Source organism: Prenolepis imparis, unplaced genomic scaffold, assembly GCF_030444845.1.
Source record: "Prenolepis imparis isolate NDT839.2.m4 unplaced genomic scaffold, iyPreImpa1.0 SCAF_9, whole genome shotgun sequence".
In the NCBI taxonomy this organism is placed as follows: Eukaryota; Metazoa; Arthropoda; class Insecta; order Hymenoptera; family Formicidae; genus Prenolepis; species Prenolepis imparis.
The window spans coordinates 11,432,031-11,452,915 of NW_028141167.1; the positions used below are offsets into that span (position 1 = coordinate 11,432,031).

At 32.6% G+C, this 20,885-nt stretch overlaps 1 protein-coding gene across 4 annotated transcripts in view; it reads right to left on the reverse strand.

Annotated features, from left to right (window-relative positions):
* The window catches only part of Trc (Serine/threonine-protein kinase tricornered), a 131,616-nt gene extending 111,005 nt beyond the window's left edge, over window positions 1-20,611 (reverse strand). Inside the window, exons 1-2 of one of the 4 annotated variants that reach the window (XM_083046773.1) lie at window positions 20,593-20,611; window positions 11,706-11,836 (exon numbers count right to left, since the gene is read on the reverse strand). In XM_083046773.1, the coding sequence (XP_082902899.1) occupies window positions 11,706-11,781 (76 nt within the window). In that variant the 5' untranslated portion in view covers window positions 11,782-11,836; window positions 20,593-20,611. Of the gene's footprint in view, window positions 1-11,705; window positions 11,837-19,438; window positions 20,015-20,592 lie in introns of those variants that run through there. The other 3 variants (XM_083046769.1, XM_083046774.1, XM_083046775.1) reach the window with 3 other exon arrangements.
* Window positions 20,612-20,885: the final 274 nt, after the last annotated feature.

Genomic DNA, 20,885 nt, shown 5'->3' on the forward strand with positions numbered 1-20,885 from the left:
AGCAACAAATAAGAGAGAATAAAGTGAAAACATTGAGTGAGCAAGATGTATCTAGTCATAAAGTGAGCAATTTATAATTTCGTAAATGTATTATTTGTTATTTATAAAACTAATTGCTCCGTTATCTTTACGTAGTAATGTAATTTACTCTTATTGTGATATAAGCCGGAAAGTGTTTTCAATTATTTTCGAAACTTATTTCGCGAGCAATATTTCGGAACTAAAATATTTCATAAGTAAGCTTCCTAACAATAATACATACATATACATACATGCAGTTTTTATTGAAAGTGCTTTATCACAGATAAAAAATAAAATATTCTATAAAAAAATTTTGAGATTTGCATCTTTCCAAGAAGTCGATTTTAATTTCGTTAGATAAGCGAGGGAGAATTAACGTTGTAAGAAAGAAAGTAACGTGCGAATATTTGCAAGGAGATAAGATTGAAACCTGACAATTTACTATAATTATCCGGAAGTAGTTTCTCTTCGTATCCATGTTCACAATGTCTATACACAGTCTGCATGTAGATTATTTAAACCGGCAGGTAAATTACTACTGATCAAAAACATGTACGCTAATTTCATGATAAATAATTTTGTATATTAGACGTAATTCTCTAATGGAAAGTTATAATAATATATTAATTATATATGTAATGTATCTTAAAAAATTACATATGTAATATAAACTATTATCCCATTAAATATATTACATAATATTACATAATACGTAACATATAGACAAAGATAATTGTTTATCTACAAATGTTTATCTATTAATAGCAATTATAATATGAATTATTTAAATATTATTTGATATTCTATCGATATAGAAATCGTTGCACATAGGCAAACATATCATATGTGCATGTTAATTGATCGTACGTATATTACTAAATTCCGTTGAATATTTTATTTGCGATATAATGCAAACTAAACATACATTTCAATCTTATAATCTTGCAATCCTCAAATGCACTTTAAGTAATTTACTGATTCGAAGTATTCCAAGTGCTTTTAGAAATATTTTGCAGAATATCTAGATTAAGAAGTTGAATCAAGAAGGATTATAAAGTTCGATTATTATTATCGCTTTATCTTTTACTTAGCGATGCTTTTAATGTAATTAATTCGAAAAGATCTACATATTTATCTTGAATACAAATCATTGTCTCTTTCTCTTTCTTCATATAATTGCATTCTAAAAGAGTTTAAATTTATAAGAAAATTATCTTTTTTATTTTAGCGTATATAATATATTTATAATATATATGTTGCAAGCAATTGCGCTTTCATCTCTTATACGTGTTGCATTTTAACAGATAGAAAATTATGAAAAATACTACTTTCACCGCTGTATTTATCAATTTTACGGTTTTATACGAGAAAATTAGCAACGAAGGAAAAAGACAGATGATCGGTGAGCATACATATGACATAAGCAATGATTATCCAGCAAAATATAGCTAAGCTTGACATTATAATGATGACAGTAAAGACGACAGAGTCATCATAGTAAATCGCGAGGGAAAGGGGGGATTCCGGGATTAAATAAGGTTTCTAAGTATATCAAATGAGAACGTATACACGATTAATAATACCGAACATTATGCTGATTATTTTATCTCCGTCTATATATGTATAATAAAATGTCAATTCTCCATGAATAATAAAAAACAAATTTGAAAAACTTATAGGAATATAAATATATAAAATTAAAAGAGTTAATTTAGATTTAATTTTCTCAAGTTCTGAGAAAGAATTAAAACTTTCAGTTGTTATTGCGAAGATTAATTAAAAGATTTCTATTCTATTGCATTATCGAAAATGCACGAAATGCTCTTGCAGAAGTCAAATAGAATAAGGTATTACTGAATAAGCGTCATGACTGAGAAAAAAGCGTGCATCCGTTACATTACGTTACTGTGCACACATAGTGCAAATTTATAGGAACTTTGCACGAGCATCCGGCTCGGCTGTCATTAAAATGCACACTTGACCCAGAACACCTACGATAGATCCGCAGGCAGAATTCCATAAGCTCTCTAGGACTCTAGGACGCGAAAAACTTGGCGAATAAGAGGGAGAGGGGGTACATTTGGCATCAGTTCAAGGGAACGTGACCTAACTAAAATACTGCAGTGCTTCTCTACATATCGCATACTAGGTGAAAATACCGCGGAAGTAGCGCCCAACGAAAAATCGCTGATTTGCCGTCGGCTACTCGTGATATCGTAAATCTTATTATCGCGTTTAAACTATGTTACGAGGTAAAACGCGACCCGGAGTCATGCAAAAGTGACGGAGATCTTCGTCGAAATTTTCCTTTACTAGGTCTTTTATTAGTTAGAGACTTTTATTAACGTAATACGAAGATTTTTTCAAACCGTTATTTTTTATTCCGTTATATCGCAGTATTGTATTGAGATATAACTGTCTGTGTGGGTGACCTTAACCGCGTAAATTACGTATCTTCCTCCAGTAAATTACGCTCGTCCTACTATTCATATTTCTATTATACAATAATGTGCTTCGTCTTAATAATACCTATTAAATGCTAATTCTTTTCCGTAATACTTATTAGGTATACAAAAAGACGGATATTCCAACTTTTTGTAATGCTATAAAAATAACATAAATATAAAAAAAAAAAAAAAAACTATAACATTAAATATTACGATATTGCAATCACATATTTACAATCACAATCGTATTGTGACATAATAATATGAGTGAAAAATGAAAAATATATAATATATAGCTTTTCCTTGAATTATTAAAATTTTCATGTAATACAAATATGTGACAAAAAAAATTTAACGAAATTTATAAAATTATTATATATTAATTTAATTAATAAAAACCAATTTTAATTTATATAGAAAAAAATATTGATTATACACGAAGCGATATATGTATACATATCACATTATATCATAAAAGTCGAGGCTATTTCTCTCCTCTCTCTAATCACAGTTATCTGATAAACTCCTTCAACTGCATAGATCAATAACGATATTTAATCTCACGCCACATTCGAATTTACATTTTTCATGAAATCGATTTTATCACGTTTTGAAATATATGACGTCTACACACACACACATGAACTATGTACCAAAATGTATTCGAAATAAGATATGAATCTTATGTCTCTCATCCTACGAGAATGATCTTTCGAGCATAAACGGCAGGAGCTAAGTACCGTTGTCGGGAATGACTCGTTACATAAGTGCGAGCAGTTAACGCAAGAAATTTAGTACACCTGCGTGACGAGGGGGGAAGGCATTAACGGACCGAAGATTAAGGATTAGTGGGAACGAGGTTCGCGGATGCGTAATTTTCGACGGCGTTTTATCGCCACCTGAGTCAGCCGGTGAAAATTAGCGGAGCGATCACGCCAATATGCACCAAGACAGGATTTCCACTCTGATAACGCGAACACGATGCATCGCAACGAGCAACAATGACAAATATAACAATAGCGAGGCGGTACGTAAACCTTGCCTGTTTTCCGGAAACATGTCGTGGCACGGGTTAAGTGGCTACGCTTCGTTAATCTCTTCAGTTTCTCTTTTAAATTGTAAATAAAAACAAATTAAAATCGAATTATTTCATTCATCTATTATACTTCAAAGCAAATTCAGCAAAGAGATTTGAAAAAATAGTTGTAAATTTGGAGGTTTATGTAACATACGCATGCATAAACACATTATAAATTCTATTATTTTATAATAAAGAAAATATACATATATTTATTAAATTAACGTGTGTATATATATCATTATTTTTGGAAATGTTAAAGCCAAATGAGGCAAATTGCAAGAATGTGAGATATTTATTTAATTTAAAATAAAAATATTGCGAAACTACAAAATATTAAAAAATTTTATTAATCTTGCAATTCAATCTTTAATTTCACTTTGCGTATGCAATATACCGTCTGATTCAAACTTTATATGCAAGATATCCGCATATATGCATTATCAACATCAGCAGTATTGCAATTAGTTGCATGCAGATTTAGTACACGAAACTTTGTCAGAATATTATTTATATAAAATAGGTTTTGATCAATTATAAATATATTATATTAATTATTTTCCTTTGTCAAATTAAGTAAAGTAAAATTTAGATAATTTCATTCACTAAACTTAATTAATTATTATTTTTGAAAGCATATCTGATGCGGAAATAAGAAAAATGTTATTTAATGACTGTAATATATAAAACATTGCACATCAGCGTGCATTATAAACCAGAAACAGGACAGAGAAAAGCTTGCTTTCGAGAATATTGCATAGTCCGATTAACACTTCTCTAAATAATAATATTACAACTTTTCCCTCATATATCTCTCCTCTCATATATAATTATTAACAATTTCTTTCCTAATAAATAATTTTCCTATCTCTCTCTCTCTCTCTCTCTCGCGAAATTTAATATTCATCATCATATAAGAAATATATTACACATATAATATTAACTTCAAGATATGCGGTCGTTGACGACTGTTGCTATGAGATTATTATGACCACTTGCCCCAGCGTTTTTACTGCGATGAGCACACGCGATATGCAATTTTCATCGGAAACGACTCGAGAGCACACGAGTCGTGCCGAAACGAGAGTTCGTTCTCGAGTAGACTCGGGTGCTTGAGGAGCATATTTCGGAACATCGATTTTCGCGGCGGACCTCAAAAAGCTCAAAGTAGAGTAATGCAATTTGGATGAAGTCTGTTCTTATTCATGTACCTATATCGCACGATTTTCCCGCGGCCGCAAGGAGATATTCGCGGAAAAATATACAAGTGCAATATCCTTCTGTCGGTTCTTCCTGCGGAAGTCGCGGGAACAATGGTCCTTATATAATGCATTCTGTGATTCTGTCTCGTGCGCGCGCGTATGTGAAACATCGCCGATACTTTTGTCTCTGTATATTTGTTTTTTTTCTTTTCCTTCATTCTTCAAGACGCACGTCATGAATTCACAATGTAAAAAATACAGAAAGAAAGGAAGACGAAGGAGATAATTATCTACCCGGAAATTTTTCGTCGCATATTTTTTATATAAATATATATTTTGAATAAATCGTATAGAGAAAAGAAGAAAAACAGTGATATGCATTTTGCGTCTTATCGACACAATAATAAGTTCTGCATAACAGTATAACAAAATTATAATAAAAAAAGAATGAAATGTTATTTTCCTGCTCTATATTTTTCATCGTTTTATCCTGCTGCAAAGCAGCATCAATGATATAAAACGAAGGTATAATTTTAACTGAAAAGAATCGCGTATCTATACTGTCACAATCTACTATATATAACTGAGAGATGCGACACAGTTTCAGCCTTCGATCGCATCTTCCTCGATGCTGTATATATATATTACTCGGAGAAAGCAACACTATTCACGGAATATTTACGTGCATACATATACACGACCCGAGATATCGATACTCGCGAATCTATATTTCGTCCCAGATTCGGCTCGGTTACTATGTAAATTGCCGATACAGTTGGAGAAGAGGTCTTGGTATTCTTTTGTTTCTCCTGCACGCGGTGTTCTACGATGGTTCGCGCTGAGAGAGATGCCACGTTGATGATAGTGCCAGGTCAGAAACGTCGCCTCATTCTCTCGGCCCCAGAAAAGAGTTATTGACTATAATGAGAGAAGCCGAGAGAGAGAGAGAGAGAGAAAGAGAGATGAACGTGAAAACAAAGGGAACGCATTGTTGCGCGCTGAACAGAGCTAAGTAAATAACAGTCCAAGCACACGTTGCTATCCTCGTGCAGCAAGTCACGTGCTTCGCGCGATGGCAGGGAGAAAAATACAGTTCTTGAACTTCTCTCCGTACAATTGTCTTCGATTTTAGAACATTGACTGCAGCTAATTGCGGAAACATTCTCTTTGATAATCGCGCGCGATGAACGTATGTTCAACTTACAATTAGAAGTAAGATGTATTTTATATTGCATTAAGAGCAAGATCAGTTTTTATCTAAGATTTTATATAGTTTATATTAATTAGCAGTTTGATCCGATTCTATATATTCGTTGTATTTTAGATTCACTGATATTTGTAAGATCAAATATTTGAAAAAAAAATGCAACACTTATATTTTTTATGTTCAATTTTCAAAATTAGTTTTTAGTAAAGTTAGATTTAAATCTTTCACATTGATTATGTAAATTTGAAAAAAATAAAGCTAATAATGTTTAAAAAATTAATATGTATAATTATGCAGAAAACTTGAAAAATGTATTCCTTTAAAAAAATGTTTCAAGATTTCAATCATTATATAAATACCTATTGGAAATGTTAATAATAATTTAAAAAAAAATACTAAATTTAAATTATTAATAGTTAAAGTTTTAACGCAGTTAAATTAAAGAGGTTTTAAAAATGCATTTAATATTAATGCATGCATTTTTTACGACAGCTTATAGGTAAGCGCTATAAACAAGCGATTCAAAGAAGCAGTTTTAAATGTTTTATAAAATAAATGCAATATATATTTCAATAATCCCCTTCGCAACTTTATTCGCTGTAAACCGGGATCGTGTACGCATATCTTCAACTAACGGTCTTGAAAATGAAGGACGAATAACGCAAGTAAATGGTAAAACGAAGCGACGCAACCCAGAATCGGGCCGATGCAACACGGTCACCATCCATCTCTTCGGGGCAAGTTCAATGGTCAACCTCCGACTTGACCTGGTAACGAGTTTCCCGATATAAAAACCCTCTCGTTGCGAATAACCTTCGAGATTTTCGAGACTAGTAGTATAGAAATGAAATCGATCGTCTTCGATATATAATCAATTAGAATAAACGTGCTTCTGACAATACAATTAAATACAAATTGACATATTAATTACATTATATAGATGTGTCAACATACTTGATTAATATATTTGTTTTAAGTTATTATAAAGAAACATATCTTTCTTTATTTAAAAAATTTAAACAACTTGATTTTAATTAAGAGTTAAAATACTTCTTGCTCGTACAAAATAAAAATACCCCTTTTCACAAATTTTGCATGATATTTAAATGAATCGAGAATAAAAGAGAGAGAGAGAGAGAAGTGTACTTTTTAAAAATAGTTTTGAAAAAGATTCTCTAATTCTAATGCATATATGCGTTATGTTTTATATATTCTTAAAAAAATATAAAATAAAGTTGATGGATACATTTTAGTTTTATAATCATAGCTTACTTTAATGAAAGACTTACAAATGAATTCATATTGACGGAATATAAAAATTTCTATTTATATGCTGAGAGAAATAAAAAAATTCATTATATAACAGATTCAACTGAGTCATGTTCAATATCAAGGATAAACCGTGATAAGGTTATCTGTTTATCTTTTCTCTCTTCTTCTAATATCAATATAGTCTAGCGTTGTTTGCAGTTTGTAAAGTATAAAGTGTCGTTGCCATATGGCAAGCGATGAATTCATCTGTTAAGATAACGAAAGTACCGAATGAGTAAAAGTTTATATCTGTTGACATAGAATGATTCGATATCAGCGATATATTGCCTCGACATATGACAATGCGCGCATTAAATTATTGCATGCATTGTACTATGTCGAGGCATTATAATATATTTTTAATTATTATTAAAACATTACTTTGAAAAATATTTTTATATATTTTAACATTATCAATAGCATTTTGTACTTTTTTATAATAATAGATACTAATAAATGTATTTATTTTTTCTGCTGCATTGATATTATACTATAATTGAATCAGTGATTTCAGAAAGAAGGCACGAGTTAATTTTTAAACATAGAAACTCTTCAAACATTAAATTGTAAAATAAAAAAATGTTTTAAAGATAATCAAAAAATAATATTAATTTACGTTTTAAAATTGATTTTAAAATTTACAAAAATTAAGACATTAAAGAATTTTTATTATGTATTTGAAAATCTTTTGATCTTTTTTTACAACTGATTCGTTACGAAAAAATTCTTTAATGATATATTAATGTGATACAATAAATATAATTAATATCTATTACAAAAGTATATACGTATATATACTTTAATAGATATTGATAACATTAAAATGCTTAAATATAATATTTTTTAGTATAATGTCTTAATAATAATTTATTCTCGCAGTTTTTATTTCTCGACTATTAGTACTGATCTTTTTCTGTATACAAAGTATCAATTAACGTATAATGGGACTCGCTGATTTAGTGAAAGCATCAGTGTTTCATTAATTGAAGCATCTATGACTCACGAACGCGAGTGCATCCGAGACATGATTGCACTTCGGAGAGTCAAGAACGGCATCGCGTCACATCGCATCGCATGTATGGTTCAATGGACCCGCGCTACATAATCGCGGCTTGCAAAATTATGCGTTCTGAGAATGCGGTGCGTATATACAACGTGACTCGATAAAGACGCATTTAAAGCACGCCGTGTAGCACGCACCGCTTAAGCGAGTTCTGCTAAATAAGAGCCGTGTCGAGGGGACTTGGAGGAAAGAGGAGAATCATTTTCTTCGCTGAATAATTATGACAGTTTGGAGAAAGCGAGGCGCGCCTACACTATAACTGCACTACCTTTCGTCGCTCGCTGTTCACAGCTGTATCAAGATTATTCGCGTGCTCATACTGCCGCGTTTCATCGCGGATTATCTGCGATAACAAGACGCGGATTTGGATTTACAGCAGCGAAGAAAAAGTGCTACATAATCAGACTTTCTCTATGCGAGAGAGAATAGCTCGACATCAAATTATTTAATAGAGGTAAAAAAAATAGTAAAAAGAGAAAAGATGGAAGAAAATATAATATAGAGAAACATATGTATAATATCGTACACTGAAAGAATTTTCTCTTAGAATTTACCCTGAAAATCATGGTAATCATGGAACGATATATGGTATGGAAAGAATTTTATGAGAATTTCTCTGATTAATATTTATCACATTAAAAATAATAATATTCATCACAATAAAATATAAAACATGTTTGATTAATTTTACTATGCAGTTTAGTAAAATTAATCAAACATGTTTTATTATTGTTATTGTGATAAATATTAATTAAAGAAATTCTCATAAAATTCTTTCCATACTATATTGTCCCATGATTACCATGATTTTCAGAGTAAATTCTAAGAGAAAATTCTTTCAATGTACATTTAATGTCTAAAGTTTTAGTATATATATACAATGCACAATGCGTGTTTAATAATTTAATTTTATAAATCACCGATTGTGCGCACATAAGAGTTTCCCTACAGAGTCAATATAAAATTGGTGAGTTAAATATTTTCGAGATATGATTACAAATATATATGTATATGAAAATATATCTTACACCCCAATTGTGTCACGGTTTCATTAATGACAAACATACAAATTGAGATTAATCTCGTTCATAGAATTAAAAAAACTTGAATATTTTCTTAAAATTATAGTATTGTATAAATTACTGTTGAAATATGTTATAAGAGAAAGCACGTTGTTATTATTAATCAGATGATTACAAGTTGCACTTGCTCTTAGCTTTTGTATTTATACGCGATGCGAAGTTACCGCAGAATCCCTTCGAAATATTTGTCCGGTAGGAAAAATCTTTCACGGAGAATATTAGCTCGAGGCTTCTACGTGCTGTGGACATGCACGGTCGAGCACGGTGGCATTGCACGCGTGACGTTACATCGTAGCTTAGATAAACCCCATTGAAACTCGACGTGGCCGGACGACAGGACGTTGCAGCGCGTCGCGACTATATGACCGCGGTATAAACTTCGCGCGAGCAGCCGACAGTAAATTCAAATTAATTATGGCAATGACATATCGTGCCGCCGTAACGTAAGAAAAAAAATTACGCGAGAGCGAAACTTCAATGACACGCAACGAGAGCGAAAAAAACCTGTTCTAAGAAAGACGCAGCTTTACGGTTTATTTGTAATAAATTACTTTTAAATAGAATAACGCATTAATTATATAAAGATAAAAAAATCAAAATATTTAAATTGCTAAACTAAAAGAAAACTTTACTTATAACTTTTGAGATTTTGACAGAAGTATATTGCATCAAGTATAGCAATAAATTAATGTAAATCATATTGGATTAGTCTGATTCCAGCTTAAATCAATTTAGACCAATTTTTGGATTCAATTATTTATATTAATAAACTAATTATTAAAATTTTACACAGGTAAAAAAATAAAGCATAAATAAAGCATAAATAAATAATAAATAATAAAACATAAATTATAAAGACTATCAATTCGTTTGTAATTTTGGCTAAAAGTAGGTACAGTTTAATTTAACTCAATTTTCTAAATGCGCTTTTTCGCGCGAGTGTCTCGCATCTTTTTGTACGAAAAGTTCAATTTGACATAAAGCTCAACGACGTTTTCGCTCTCTACGATGAGAAAGCGATAAGAAGCTCGCTATTATTCGGGACCGGTTGGCCTTTCGGCTCCTTTTTCGTAAAGCTCCTCTTTTAGACGAGGAATGACTATATGCTTATTCATTCAAGGCGAAGCCGAATCCGACGATATTCTAAACACGTCTCGAACGTGCCACGCGGAAAAAAAAGAAAAAAAAATATGGCGAGGCACTTTGCGTCTGCCCAGCTCGTTACCCTTCCGCGATCGCAATCTATCACGGAACGAAAGACAAGGGTAAGGCACCGTTTCGCGACGGTCACCGTCGAGAAGAGGCGGATGACGATTCTATCGTGTCGCGTTGCGAACTTCCGCGACGGGATGATTAAAGCGATTAATGAGCGGATTTTTCTTTCGTAGTCTCGTAGAAATAAAGTCAGATGGGGAAAGCAGATTGATAAATAGTACAAAAATCTAGTATAAATGTTAACGATGGAAAGATGGACATTTTTTGTTTATAAAATACATTCATTTGCTTCAGTTAAATTGTGTCATTTAAATTTTTATAGAATCTGATTAATTCGATGCAATGCAATATATATATTATTTCATTCCTAATTACAGATTTTGCATAAACTAGCTTGTCCCTAGCTGGTCAAACTGAATGTAGAATGTTAACATACGATATGTGTGTTTATCAATTAATATAAAAATATTATTTTATATCGCAGAATATATATATTATAAAAGAGATTTAGAATGAAAAAAAATACAAAAAAAGCATTTTAATATTAGAATATTTTAGTAAATTATTTACTTTCCGAACACAAAAATTTTCATTTGAAGTATATAAGATAATGCATTTATTACGATCCAATTTTTTTGTGCGTTGCACAAATAAAGAAATATCGTATAGGATAAAGAGTAATGTTCTGCATAAAAAAAATAAATGGGATAAGGGTCAAGACACATTGCGATGGGATAAAAGCGACAAAACACACTCGAGAACAGCTGCAGAGCAGCAACGTGACTTTCATTCTTTGCGCTTATTCTTATGCAGCACAAGAACGCTACACTTGAGTGCACGCTGGCACAAATCGGCCAATCCCGACATTACGATTTTTGTTCTTTGCCGCATCGTGCTCAAGTGTACGATATTAAAATTTTTCATTGGAGGGAATTCGAAAGATACAACGTATACGATATCTACACGACACTTGCGTGCGTAGAAAATTTCGAAAATAGCTACGTGAGAAATATATCAGAAGAGATAAACGTCCTCATTCTGCGCAACTTTCGATTAAGCGATAAAGTGTGCAGACTCACCTTCCTGGTTGGGATTGTTGGTGTTCGGGTGTGATGAAGTCAGGGAAGACGGTGTCTCGTCCTCAGCGACGCCCATCGTCGTGGCTGCCGTTTGCTGATGATGCGTCTCCACTTCCGTCGCCTCTTCACACCTGCAACATCAATTATAAAATTTATATTGACGCGATTTTTACATACATTTGGACTTTTATCATAAAAAAGAACTAAATATTTTAGACATCGAGGAATATGTACGCTCTTCTCTTTATACAATTTTATTTCAATATTTAAAAAAATTCTTTAGGTAGATATTTTTTTTTAAGCTGAGAAAGAAAAAGAGAGATTTTTTAATGTAAATTATTTTTAATGAAATAAATAATAACAATTAGTTGTTTCTTCATTATTTTCTATATTATTACGTATATATAAGCTGAGTATCATTTAATATTTAATTTATTTTGCATATAAGTAATTTTCAAGATGCATGAGAAATTATAATTTACATCGATTGTAACACATACAATTTGGCATGTGTCGATTCAGTTTTGCTTTCATTTGCGCATAATCACACTGTATCGCGATGCCTTCGTTGTCATTTGAAACAAATTCACTATATTTTGTACTTGTAAAAAAATAAATAAGATGCGCTGAATTCCGATCCAATTTTACTAACATTTCGATATTGCACAGGTAACTGAATCAAAATAATGATATACAAGACATGATTTACGATATTTCTATAATAAATATAATAAAAATAAAAATAAAAAATTACCAGTAACTCTCAATAATTTCAAAAACGGGACAAACAAATCATCAGAAGAGTGTACTATTCATTTAAAAATTCATTTAAAAAAATACCGTGTGCTAATAATAATAAGATTTATTCACCAACAAAACACATCGAAAGATTAAGATAAAAACAAAGAAAATAAAAAAAAGAATTAAAAAAAGAAACTTGTCACACAATATAGTGACAGTTCGATGGAAATCGAACACCGGGGAGATTTCATGCCCGATGGTCGAGGATTGTTGATGCATTTCACCGGCGTACTGCAGTGATCAGAGAAGCATTCATTGGATCACAGCTTCCGCCACAATCTCCCCTCTCTCGCTTTCTCTCTCTCGATAAATATATTTGTACATATATAGAATATATATATTTCTCTCTCTATCTTTTTTGTTATCTGAGACAGTTATAGTGTTTCTGGACAGGGCATTTGTGCGCGTGCGCGTTTATTGTCGCGAATAATTACGCTTTCGTGCAATTACGCACGCGGGTCGGTGCAATACAATGTAGCGCACACGCAGTGCATCATGCGTATTGCGGCGGCGGCGGCGGTGGCAGCGACGTCGTCATTCGAGCACAGTCCGGTCTGCGAAATAGAGACGACGACGCGCAGCTATAACGGTATGTTGACCTCCGACGCCAATTGCTGCCTTGCTCGCACAACGCACACGGATGATACAAACTGCAGCGAACACACCGGAGAGAATGTGTGCGACTTGCATTGACTTTTCGGACTGGCATCGATTATGTATCTATTAATCGGCGATATGCGACACAACGCGTATTTTTCCGCGATATATTCGAATTTTTATACACAAAACAAAATCGTGTGAATTGTATATAATCAGCAAGATATAAGATATTTATGACAAACTTCGTGAAAAACGTCAGAAAAATTGTATAATTATTTTTATAGACATATATGTATAAAAAAATATTATTTTATTTATTTTATATTTCCAATTTATTTCAAATATTTTAGTTTTCAGAAAAAAAATTTAATTAAATATTTTTAATTCAATTCAATATTCAATTTTGCAATATAGCTTTTGTTAAAAGTTTTATGAGAATATTGCAAATATATTCATGGTAAGAAATTATAAATATTTTTGTTTTTATATTGTATATTTAAGTATATATATACAAAGATAAAATTCGTAGATATGATTTTTATAATCCCTTTCTCTCTCTCTCTCTAAATAAAAACATGTTATTGGCGTTGTTGTGTCACTTTCTCACAATGCTAATTAGCTGTCTCGATTGGGTGTGTGAAGTTGGCACCCCTATGTTATGCTATCATAGTTCTGTTAAAAGTTCTGAGTTATTTAGAACCATAGAAAGAGTTCTTGATAATTTTTAGAAATAGTTCCGGTCATTACAATAACGAAAATCATTTTCAAAAAATTGGGGTGCCAACTTCACACTTTTTTACACATCGAGTTCTAATAGTTTTGAGCAGAGTTTTAAGGTTCTTTTAAATAGTTATATAGTTCCTGCTTATTTTTTGAAAGAGTTCTGCAATTTTTAGATAAAAAAACATACTTAATATGTTATAAAATGTAAAGTAGTAATGTGTTGTAAGTAATATGTTATAATGATTTATCTGCGATTAATATCTTTTGACAGAAATCAGCTGGTAACTGTCAAAAATTTTAATCGAGTTTAAAAAATTATAACATTATTTAAAACATATGATTTTAATTTTTATATATAACATACTTTTATTTTAAAATTTTATTAAGAAATTAACACCTATTTTTAAGAGAATCAGCTAATTAAAGAATTAATTTGCTAATTATTTTTTAAAATAATGTTATAAAAATTAAAATAATAATGTTTTAAATAAAATATGTCGTAATTCTTTAAACTCGATTAATATTTTTGACAGTTATCAGCTGATTTCTGTCAAAAAATATTAATCGCAGATAAGTCATTATAACATATTACTTACAACACATTTTACTACTTTACATTTTATAACATATTATTTTAAAATTTAATTAGCAAATTAACGCTTTATTGATATTTTTTGACATCAGCTGATTAAAGCGTTAATTTGCTAATTAATTTCTAAAATAAGAATGTTATAAAAATTAAAATAATAATGTTTTATATAATATGTTACAATTCCTTAAACTCGATTAATATGTTTTGACAGTTATCAGCTGATTTCTGTCAAAAAATATTATTCCAGTTTAAAGTATATGTAATAAATATCAAAACCGAAAGGTTTAACATATTTTATGAAAAATGTTTAAAATTCTTTATTAAAAAAGTTTGATTTTATCCAGAATAAACTAAAACTTTTTTTCGTAAAGATAAAGAAATTCTTTTCTTCACAGTTTAAGTTATCACATCATAAAATTTCCCCATTTTGTTTTCAAATCGACGATATCCGATGATTCATATTGCGACCTTGTTGCTTAGTTAGCGAAAGTTAAATATAGCTAATAGCTACACAAAAGAATATATTCATGTGCATATATTCGTTTTGTGTGCACCAATCAAATAGCATTTTATGTAGCAGTTTAATTCTTTTCATTCCGAAGAACATGTGCATAAAGAATATCCTTGAATCTAACTTAATATTAATAACATGCTTTGAGAAATTATCAAGTCATAATCTCAAGTAATTTTCTTTTCATAGAAAAAATATCGATCCTGAATTTAAAAAGAGCTTTACTTGTAATTCATATTTTTAAATGATGAAAAAACAATTATAACTACATGGAGATGATTGCAAATTAGAAATAAGGAAATAATTATAATCAAATATTATATTATATGAATCGATATATTATTTTTAATAAAATTTTTATTGTTTCTTTTCTCCTATATTCTATATTATAATTTGCAACAAAGATAAAACCTTTCTTATATGATTTATGCATTCATTATCAACTTATGATCGATAAGGGGAGGCAGACGAGGCGTAAGAGATCGCGGTAAGTTAAAACAAAAGCTATACGACGCGAATCGAAATCGAAAGTAGATCTAACCGCGAGTCGTGATTATTTCTAACAATATGACCGATGGTGTGTGTAATTTTTCCTTAAAAACGTTATAAATAACTCTGATTGAACCGCAATAAATCGCATTTCATATATAATCACGTGATGTGCTCATGCAGTTGAATCAAGTCAAATTTTTTCGCTCGATACTTTCGGATTTATATTTATGTATAAGAAGCTATATAAAATGCATAATAATTTCAAATTGAATTTTAAAACCACAATTTTAATTTTAGTTTATTATCACTATTTTATTGCAGATGAGCGTGCAAATATATTCATTCATACTTTATATATAGCATTTTCTATAATTTTACAAGTATCATTTAATGCTATATTATATAAATTAATAAAAATTAAGTTACTGCTTTTATCTATATCGTTATACATGAATTTCCTAAATTAAAAAATAATAATTAATTAAACATATTTTTAGATCTTTTTCTAAAGTTTTTATTATTTTATAATAAATATGAATAAATAAATTTGAAAATCCAATAAAACTTATAAATTTTTTTTCCTATAAATCATAAAATAAAAATAAAACTAATAAACTATTTGTTGCAACGTGCATACTTCGAAAGACTGGCGTTTCTGAATATTCAACAATTGCGCATAGAACAGTTTGTGCTTAAATGTTTCGTCTATATTAAACGGTTTGTATTGTACAGTTTGACGAAATCAAACAGTTTGCCCGTGTATTTTAGTTTAGCACGGGCACTTCGTGTATCTAGAGAACGTTTAACTATATAGGAAGCACTTCAGAAATCAAACTGACCCCGAGCACTGCGTATAATTTTCTTATCGCGCTTACAATAATACGGTAACGTAACGTGCATGTGCACTTGTGTAATAACGTAACATGCAACGATTACATGAACTGATTTACCGATCTTTGCGTTCTTTTACCTTTTATTCGCGCGATACCATAAATATTTATTTGCCACGCCATATTATGCAAGGGGAAGAAAGAGAGAAAGAGAAAGATGCATGAAATTATATATTACGTCAATTATAATTCTATAAATCGCACGCTCATAATCTCAAAGTACAGAGTGCAACAATGCATCGTAGACCAATGTAAAAATCCGCGACTTCTCTAAAAACGCTCGCGAATAAGAGAGAATTGGCAGAGCGTAGCTGCATAAAACAGCTCTCTCTCTCCTTCTTTCTCTTTCACTCCTTATGTCTCTCTTTCCCCATCTCGTTTTCTCCCTACGTCGAGACTCAGGTCGTTTCTCTCCCGGCCAACGACCGTCCACCTTCAGTTTTGTACCCTCCCAGACAGCACGCGCCTTATACGTCGACAGGTAGATGCAACGTTCGAGATATATACGCGTCCAGGGTGGTCTGACGATAAGGACCAACGATCGAGCAGAAAACTATCTTGGTCGACGTCGTTGCTTAGAGCTGCGCTTTCGTATGGATCGTGTTTATATATATAACTTTGGTCCATCTCTCGGGTCTAAACCCAAATTGATTAAATTCGATCAAATAAAAATTTAATTTACATTTGTGCTACTTTTAGTTTCTTTGGTTGATAATTAAATTATATATTCGAAAATTAAATCAGATGAATTCAAATAAATATTAAGAAATTATATAATATATGTACACTGAGAGAATTTTGTCTTAGAATTTACCCTGAAAATTATGGTAATTGTGGGACAATATGGTATGGAAAGAATTTTGAGAATTTCTCTGATTAATATTTATCACAATAAAAATAATATCTATCACAATAAAATATAGAACATGTTTGATTAATTTTACTAAACTGCATAGTAAAATTGATCAAATATGTTTTATATTTTATTGTGATAGATATTATTATTTTTATTCTTTCCATACCATATTGTTCCACGATTATCATGATTTTCAGGGTAAATTCTAACAGAAAACTCTCTTAGTATTATAGTATATATTTTTAATTATAGATAATTGAAATTAGATAACTGTACCAAACTCTTATATAATCATACGTTAGATCACTTTATTTTCTTAAGATTCTGTTTTTTTTTAATTCTCAGATATTGAATTGTAAATAATATATGCAGATGCAAAGTTGACTGAAACTTTTTTACATGAAATTTGGTAATCCATTAATAATAAATAATATTAATTTCGTATGCCTAAATTTTGAGAATGACTGCAAGACAGTTAAAAATTAAAATCCAATTTAATTGATGTGGCTATAGATAATACAGATCGGCAATATACTTTTTACGTTCGTCAAGTATTTATTTTTAAGCAATGACAACGACAATATGTTTCCAATAATGTTCACGATACTTCTGGTCTCCATATCATTCATTCGGTTTATTCTTTACATCGGCTTTTCTCAATTGATCCCTCCTGTATAATTTTGTACCTTAACTCTTTCTTATTTCTCACATCTTACTCCAGTTGCACGCGAGAGCGAATCGCGATTAGACAAGAAGAGAACCGCGGACAGGAAGGTGAAGGGTACAAAGGGAAGAGGATATAAATGGCAAAAGGGGAGAGAGGAAGGGGACAAGAGGACGGAGTAGATCGGCCCTTTTGCAAAAAGCGGCGTCCAAAGTGTCGGCCGACCGGTTCCACGCGCGCATGTACCTGTCACGTATATCCCCTTAAATGCGGCGTTAGAGAAAGAGAAAGAGATGGAACGAGAGAGAAGGAGAGAAAGACACAGACATATGGAGAGAAAGAGAAAGAGCACACATGTGTGTCGAACACACGAATGGAGCAACGGCGCGCGCACTTATACCGATGCGCATGCACGCGCGAGCGTAGGCGACGTCGTATACAAGGTGTCCAAGAATCGACAGATACACGGAATCTCGTTTGTAAAAATCTCGGAATCGACCGATAGTTTTTTTCTTGGACCTATCAGAGAATTAATTAAGGCGACTGCAACCATATTGAATTTTAAAGTCAGAAGGAAAAAATTATATGAATTTTATTCTTGCGAAATACATGTAAATTTGTTTTAAATACGATTACTCATGTTTGAGAATATGATTCAATAAAATATACCAAAAACTCTCTTTTTGATTCGTGAATTAATCAGCCTTTCGCTGAAAATAAACTTTATGATAATTGATCAAGATTTACAGTTATTTATTAATTTACGAATCAAAAGGAGAGTCTTCGATATTTTATTAATTCATATTATCGAATACGAGTAGTCATACTGAAAAAAACTTATTTCGATATATTTCGCAAGAATAAAATTCATATGATTTTTCACTTCTGACGTTATAATTCAGTATGAAGTCAATAAGAGAGATCAGGAGCCTTAATAATGAAACATTTATCATCCAATTTACTTTCCTAGCCTTTACTCTCGCGAGAGGTTTTATTTGAGATTTGACATGTACACATATTATAATTATCAAAGTCTCGATCATAAAAAATTTAAAGAGGCTAGTAAATTTTCATTAAGAAAGAATTCGTCTTAATTTTTTTACGAGAAACGGTCACGAAATTATTCGTTAGAAAATGTTGAGACACCTTATATATGCACATTCACAAAGCGCATACGTATACGTATACATATATGTATATGTAGAAAACCTGCATGCACAGCGAACCGGTTCGTGTTTATAACAATACCGTCGACGAGGCCGCGGCCTAACCGCGTCGACGTTTATCGTCGACGAAACCCTTTCTCTCGTAGGGCCATCACTCGCCATAGCTCGTCCATGCTCGCGAGCGAAAGAAAGAGAGAGAGAGAAAGAGAGAGAGAGAGAGAGAGAGAGAGAGAGAGAGAAAGAGAGAGAGAGAGAGAGAGAGAGAGAGAGAGAAAAGAGAGAGAAAAAGAGAGAGAAAGAGAGAGAGAAAGAGAAAAAGAGAGAGAGAGAAAAAGAGAGAGAGAGAGAGAGAGAGAGAGAGAGAGAGAGAGAGAGAGAGAGAGAAAGAGAGAAAGAGAGAGACTCTGCGGTACATACCGCAAAAGCAAATGTACTCACATCTTAATGCCCGGTGGCGGACCACATTCGTGGGCAGGAGAAGGACGTTCCGTGGCTGGATATAAGTAGGTATCACGATCGTCGTCGCCGCCGCTCCCGGCTGCTGCTTCGCGCGTATTATCCGCGAGATACGTCACTGTATCGTGATCCGTCCTCCCCTGCCCCCCCCGTTTCGGCGGGGATATCGTCACTCGCGTTAACGGTCGCACACAGGTATCCTACTAGTACTATTACTTACACACACTACTATACTCCCGAACTCGTTCGCTCGGCCAGGTTCGCAACGTCGCGTTGCGCTCGTTCGTTGGTTCGTTCGTTGGTTCGTTCGGACGGCAACCCGTCCGTTCTCTCTTGGAAAACGCGAAGGTGAGAGAGAAACGGCCCGCCCGCCCGGGAAGCACACGGTCGGCAACACAGACGCGAAATTCGAGGAACGCACGGCGTCTCTCCCGTAAAAGAACGCGGACGCGCGCGGATATAACGTTTACACGGCGCGTTGCACGCGCGCTCCGACACGCAGAACGCCGAAAATCCCGAGCAGAATATTGACAAATACTTCGGCGTCGCGCGACACCGTCGCCTGCCTGTCTGTCTCGCCGCGGACTTGCCGGCGCCACCAGGCGGCCGCTTTCGCAACTAGTAACGGACCGGCCATATTCTGTCATCGATCAAGTATTGCAAGAGATTCGCGCGACACAGAATTTCATGATAACCCATTCAAGAATATACAGAGAAATGTGATATGATTGACTATCGATAACATTGCGAACATACTTATGTATTCGAGAGAGAGAGAGAGTTCTCTCTGATAGAGAGAGAGAAAGTTCGGATATTTATTATGTATATAAAATTAATTTAGAGCCAAAATACGAGAGAAATAGGAATTTAATATTAACATTATATACTTTAATTGGAATAATATTGAAATATTATTTAATATAGAGAGACGATGTCAGAGTAATAGCTGCGATCAATTATATTGTTTGCAAATATATATGTATGTGTAGATGAAAAAATAAAATAGAATTTCAGAATAGGAATATGTAGGTGTATATAGATTCATTTCTCAGACCATTCATTGTGAATTAATACATATATAATTAATGCGATTCTCGCAAAGTTTCAGTGATCAGAATAAAAGTATAAAAACCAACCTCTGCGTCTGTCCTCGTAGAATGTAGAAGAAGCTTATTCCCAACACTTGCACTCGCGTTACTTTTTTCCGTTCGCGACGCGCGGCGACGCCCGGGTTTTAACCATCACATTTTTGACGCGTTTCGGTAAAACGCGAAATCGCGAGAGCTTATTCGCGCGCGAGAAAAACCGACGCTCCAATTTCGCGTCGCCGTTTTCAAGACCACTTATCGAAGGGCCTCATCGAACGACAAAATGGCGTCTTCCCCGCGACGCACCGAGTCGCCGATATTCGAGAATTGGGCACTATGTT